The sequence below is a fragment of the Gossypium raimondii genome, chromosome 6 (assembly GCF_025698545.1).
Source record: "Gossypium raimondii isolate GPD5lz chromosome 6, ASM2569854v1, whole genome shotgun sequence".
Classification (NCBI taxonomy): Eukaryota; Viridiplantae; Streptophyta; class Magnoliopsida; order Malvales; family Malvaceae; genus Gossypium; species Gossypium raimondii.
The window spans coordinates 55,433,543-55,439,836 of NC_068570.1; the positions used below are offsets into that span (position 1 = coordinate 55,433,543).

At 38.4% G+C, this 6,294-nt stretch overlaps 1 protein-coding gene across 3 annotated transcripts; it reads left to right on the forward strand.

The window, feature by feature from the left end:
* Positions 1-997: 997 nt before the first annotated feature.
* LOC105772666 (protein FLOWERING LOCUS D) lies at positions 998-5,946 on the forward strand. 3 transcript variants are annotated; one of them, XM_012594073.2, is made up of 6 exons: positions 998-2,903; positions 3,399-3,898; positions 3,977-4,160; positions 4,245-4,290; positions 4,408-4,532; positions 4,892-5,946. In XM_012594073.2, the coding sequence occupies exons 1-6, from the start codon at positions 1,118-1,120 to the stop codon at positions 4,921-4,923; spliced, it is 2,673 nt and encodes an 890-aa protein (XP_012449527.1). In that variant the 5' UTR covers positions 998-1,117; the 3' UTR covers positions 4,924-5,946. The 3 variants fall into 3 exon arrangements, with proteins under 3 accessions (XP_012449527.1, XP_012449525.1, XP_052488453.1); XM_052632493.1 differs by having other exon boundaries at positions 1,491-1,636; positions 1,812-2,903; positions 3,399-4,160; XM_012594071.2 differs by having other exon boundaries at positions 1,000-2,903; positions 3,399-4,160.
* Positions 5,947-6,294: the final 348 nt, after the last annotated feature.

The following is a 6,294-nucleotide window of genomic DNA, read 5'->3' on the forward strand; positions in this document are numbered from 1 at the left end:
AAGTTGTCTTGTTGAAAACTTTAACATTTTAGTTAATATTTTGGTTAAAATAATAATTTGACTATTTATAAAAGGTTGATGGCTTCAAATATGACTCTTTTAAAAGTTAAGAGTCAAATTTAGCAAAAAAAAAAGAATAATGGTCAAATAAACAAAAATATAAATGTTAAGAGTTAAAATTGACATTATGCCTATTTTATAAAGATGAAATTTATACTTGTTATATTCCTCCACCAAGCAAACACTGTCAGCACTAGAACCATCTCTGAAAGAGCATCCCAACAAACTTCTTATTCACAATACCCTTGAATGTGACCATCCGTTCTACCTCAAAGGAGTCCTCCACCCGAGCTTAAATGTGGATATTATTCTAAGGTGAATACACTTCCAAGGAAAACAAGAACCTATTTAAGTTAAACTACCTTATATTGATAGAATCTCATGACATGTGTATATGATTATCCATTACATATTTAACGGGGCTAAATGTATTTTCTGACACGTTATACTCACTAACAATGAGACCTCTCGGTCTTGTAGCACCCTAGAGTTATTCTAAACACTTTTTTTCTGATCAATATGTTCTTTTATCCTTGTTCTGGCTCTCGGCCTTTTTAGGTGAATCGGCCTCCACTCTACCACTTTGATCTCTTTTTTGCTTCATCTTGTTCACCTCTCTTATTGTATTTTGTATCAACAATAGTTTAGGTATTACTTTTGATAAATTTTATTTTTGATAAATTTTATTGACAATGACGTACTTTTTTTAATAAAAGATGAAATTAATAATTTAAGTATTACTTTTCAAAAAAAAAAAACTTTGAGGAACAAACTGAAAAACAAAATATAGTGCAAGGGTCAATTTATGAAAATCCATTAACCTATGCACAGAGGACGCCCTCGCTGGCTTGGCCATGACGGCTACTCAGTTACAACTTGCAAGTAATTTTTATTATTTTTAACAAAACGACAAGTCGTTTTGAGTTGCGGTTCCTATTATCAACTGAATGCTGTTCTAGTAAAATTTTTCTCAGGAAACAAACACTACTTTTTCCCCCGCCATCTCTACCCCTTTACGCAGCCCTCCCTCTCACTATATAGTGTGAAAGAAAGCTCAATGAACTCACCAAATGAAACCCCTGATCAATTCTCCCAATTCCCCCTTCCGCATTTCACTCTCACTCCACCTTTACCAAACCCTAACCCTAATTTCCCTCCAACCCCAAACTCAACTCCCCCAAACTCAACTCCAACACTAACCCCAGTCCTCGATTCTAACACCAATGCTACACCTTCTCTCGATGACCAACTTCTACCCTTCCCAGTTCCCAAAAAGCGACGACGCGGCAGGCCCCGACGCACTGCCTCAACGTCATCGTTTCAACTCCTTACCTTCCCCAATGATTCATTCAACCCCAATGTTCCATACTCTGACCCTAACCCTTATTCGATTCCCTCATCAGTAGCGGCGTCGACACAAACTTCACAACCCAAAATTGCCGACGAGATCATTGTTATCAATAAAGAATCGACGGCTGAGGCTCTCACCGCTCTTTCCGCTGGATTCCCTGCTGATTCTCTCACTGAGGAAGAAATTGACTTCGGCGTAGTTTCCTCTGTTGGTGGCATCGAGCAGGTAAATTACATTCTTATTCGAAATCACATTATTGCGAAATGGCGTGAAAATATATTCAATTGGGTGACTAAAGAAATGTTTGTTGATTCTATACCACAACATTGTCGTACGCTCTTAGATTCTGCTTATGATTATTTGGTTACTCATGGATATATAAATTTTGGGGTTGCCCCAGCAATCAAGGACAAAGTTCCTGTCGGTCTTAGTAAAGGTAATGTGGTTATCATTGGTGCTGGATTGGCGGGGCTGGCTGCGGCTAGACAGCTAATGAGGTTCGGATTTAAGGTGACGGTTTTGGAAGGGAGGAAGAGAGCAGGTGGGAGGGTTTATACAAAGAAGATGGAAGGAGGGAATAGGGTAAGTGCAGCTGCGGATTTAGGTGGGAGTGTATTAACAGGTACATTGGGGAATCCATTAGGGATCATGGCAAAACAATTGGGTGCTTCGCTTTTTAAGGTGAGGGATAAGTGTCCACTTTATCGGATGGATGGGAGTCCAGTGGATCCAGATATGGATATGAAGGTGGAGACGGCTTTTAATCGGCTTTTGGATAAGGCTAGTAAGCTTAGGCAGTTAATGGGGGAGGTTTCCATGGATGTTTCACTTGGGGCAGCATTAGAGACGTTTAGACAGGTTTATAGAGATGCAGTAACTGAAGAGGAGATTAATCTGTTCAATTGGCATCTTGCAAATTTAGAATATGCAAATGCAGGATTGGTTTCAAAGCTTTCACTTGCATTTTGGGACCAAGATGATCCATATGACATGGGAGGGGATCATTGTTTCTTGCCTGGAGGGAATGGAAGGTTGATTCAGGCTCTAGCAGAGAATGTGCCTATTTTATATGAGAAGACTGTGCATACTATTAGGTATGGAAGTGATGGAGTGCAGGTTACGGCAGGAAATCAGGTGTTTGAAGGTGATATGGCACTATGTACTGTTCCTCTTGGAGTTTTAAAGAGTGGGTCAATAAAGTTTGTTCCTGAGTTGCCTCAGAGGAAACTTGATGGGATAAAGAGGTTGGGATTTGGGTTGTTGAATAAGGTCGCTATGCTTTTCCCTTATGTATTTTGGGGTACAGATCTTGATACCTTTGGGCATCTTACCGAAGATCCAAGTCGCCGAGGGGAGTTTTTTCTATTTTATAGCTATGCAACAGTTGCTGGTGGTCCTCTCTTGCTTGCTTTAGTAGCAGGAGAAGCTGCACATAGGTTTGAGACTCTGCCTCCTACAGATGCAGTAACCCAAGTTCTCCAAATTCTCAAGGGTAATCAATTTTGATTTCATGTGTTGAATTATTTATTTGTTGCAGCTTCTTTTTTTCCTGTAAGCTTGAAATATATCCTGTAGTCTGAAATACCGAAAGACAGTCATTAGCTGCAAAACGTATATTAATGTTGCGGTGCATTCTTAGCTTCTTTATGTACTGGTTGCTCATATGGCTTAAATTCATGGCAGCTTCTTTGAATATTTGAATAACCCCTAGCACTTTGTCATTTATTTTATTTGAATGTGCTACAAAGAAAGCATCAACATTTGATACATTTTTAAAAGAAATTTTATATGTCTTGGTTGCTTGTGTGGTTCATTTTAATTGCAATATGCAACTTTCTTGGGTTTCTCATTGTCTTATGTGCATATTCTACAAAGAAAGGGCGAAGTCTCCTGTGGATTTGAACCAGCACCGATTGTATCTTGTGTCCAAAAATTTAATTGTTCTCGGTTATGTGAGTATTCTGAGACTGTGTTTAATTGTCTGCAGGTATATATGAACCGCAAGGAATCACTGTCCCTGAACCCCTCCAAACCGTCTGTACTAGATGGGGTGGTGATCCCTTTAGCCTAGGTTCATACTCTAATGTTGCTGTGGGAGCATCTGGAGATGACTATGACATATTAGCAGAAAGTGTGGGGGATGGAAGACTTTTCTTTGCTGGGGAGGCCACTACACGTCGATACCCTGCCACCATGCATGGAGCTTTTCTTACTGGGCTCAGGGAAGCTGCAAATATGGCTCAATATGCCAACGCTCGGACTGCAAAGAAAAAGATAGACAGGAGTCCTTCAAATAATGTTCATTCTTGTGCTTCCCTCCTTATGGATTTGTTCAGAGAACCTGATTTGGAATTCGGGAACTTTTCTGTTATTTTTGGTCGAAAGAATGCTGATCCAAAGTCACCAGCAGTGTTGAGGATAACATTCAGCGAGCCCCGAAAGAAGAATCAGGAAGGTTCAAAGACAGATCAGCAACATTCTAATAAGGTGCTTTTTCAGCAGCTACAGTCACATTTTAATCAGCAGCAACAGCTACATGTTTACACATTGTTATCTAAGCAACAGGCACTTGAGTTGAGAGAAGTGAGAGGTGGTGATGAGATGAGGTTGAACTACCTCTGTGAAAATCTGGGAATTAAGCTGGTGGGACGGAAGGGTTTGGGACCTAATGCTGATTCTGTCATTGCATCTATAAAAGCACAGAGGGGTGTCCGGAAACCCTCAACAACTCCTGTGGTTCTAAAATCTGGTGAGAATCATTGTTTATTCTTTGATTTATATTTCTCTCCAAAATATAAGAGCTTGAAATAACATTTATATGGTTTTGGTAAAGGGGCATCGAAGATGAAACCAGGCACTTTAAAGCAAAAATTCATTAGGTAAGAGCCGAATTTTCAATTCTTTCTTCATATGCTCATTAAAGATCTCTGTATGATCAAATGAAGGACTATTACCTGATCCCCTCTGTTCTCCATTTGTTATTCTTATTTTCACAGGAGGGCTAAAATAGTCCGCAACACTAAAGGGTTGATTCCAGCTCTGGTTCCGAATGCAGCAAATGGCAATATGCCAGAGGAAATGAAAGTGATAAAGCAGGCTCCTCCTGACTCCTCTGCTTCGGGTATGTCTGAAGGCTTCTAGTTTCCTTATTAGTCTCATCTTCTGTGTTACATTTCTATTCCATGCAGTTAATTGTTCTCGTTAAGTTTTCTTTCTTTTTGTTGCTATTTCGTTGTCAAATCTCTTGATTGTTCAATTTCTGCCTTTGTTCCACCTTTCTGTAATTCACATGGTGTGTGTTTTTCTCTTTATGAAAGTTGTTGGGGAAATTTGCACGTGTTTATTATTGATTTGATTGTGATGACAAAACCAAGATGGTAACCTTGATCCGAATATCCTTATATCATCTGTCTGTCAATGTAGAATGGGTAAATATTTTCAAATGGGAAATCTGAATATAAGAAAGTTCCATTTTGTTAGGGCAAAACCAAGGTGAGATGTTGAAGCAATGAGCTGGGTATGTCGGTGTGTCCTTTTCTGAAGATCTTGAGAGTTCTTGGTCAGTGACATTGCCTAAGCCTGACTATTCTGTTGTCCCCCCAAAAAAAAAAAAATAAATGCGTAGAGCTTGCATTATTGCTGTTCCCATCATTGGTTAAACTCTCAGCTCAATCGGTTTTACTGTGAAGTTGTCTTTTCCACTTGGCCTATATCCTCAAAGGTTATAAATGCTACAGTTTGCTATACATCAAGCGAGAACCTGTTTTTGGCAATGGTTGGGATGCATTTATCGAGTGTCAAGTTCCCCATCAAAGACATCTCTGCCACCTTCTGCAGCCCCAACTTGACTTCAGAATCACTTCTCCGTAACATTGTCAACAAAGCTTGTGATCACAGTTTGGCTATGATGACAAACTGTTTAATATTCATGAAGCCTGTTGCTACCAGATCCGAGGGAGAAATGTTCTGCTGTGGCTGAGGATTTCCAGTAAGATGCAGTGTGAGAAAAAGAACAGGCAATGGTTCTTTTATAGAGTTCACGATTGACCTCACCCCATCAAACAAACTGAGAAAATCGACCCAATATCGCCATTTACAAGAATGGCTGATGCTTACTATACCCTCAAGTTGTAAGAGTTAAAATTACATTGGCCTCAACGTTACTTGGATTTGGATGGAATATTGATGTGTTTTAACACGGTATGTTCAACTGCTGCTTTCTATACCCTCAAGGCTGGAATTCTAGGATCTCTGATCAACGGTGACTTGTAAGAGTTAAAATTACATCAGCCTCAACGTTACTCGGATTTGGATGTAATATTGATGTGTTTTAACACGGTATGTTCAATTTTCTTAAATATTTACTTGCATTTGGGCAAATATCTATTTATGTATATCTTCTAGTCAATACCTAATTATACATCAGGAGGTATAGGAAGTTTTGGGCAAATATGAGTAAAGAATGATGTACATGAATGTTGAATATTGAGAGATTTTATTTTAAGTTCAACTTCACTATAAATATTTTTCTTTTATTTGTGTTGGCTTTTAATTCCTTATATATGTTTTGTTTCATTGCGTTCCCGCAAGATTAGGGGCGCACGTCCAAGGGCGTGGTGCTCATTTTTAATTTGGGTTTTTTTTTAATAATAAAAAAGTATGAATATCAAAATTATACATTAATTTCGATGTGTAATTTGATGTATGAATTTTAATCTAGTTTATACGTATGAAATTTCAATTTAGGTATGAAGGTTTGAATTTGTTTCTATTTTAATAATCCGTTATTAAATTGAAAACGGTAAGTCTTTTTTAACTCGTATGATTACATATTTAGTCTTCAATATTTATACATTCTGTCAATTTAATTCTAATACTAAATA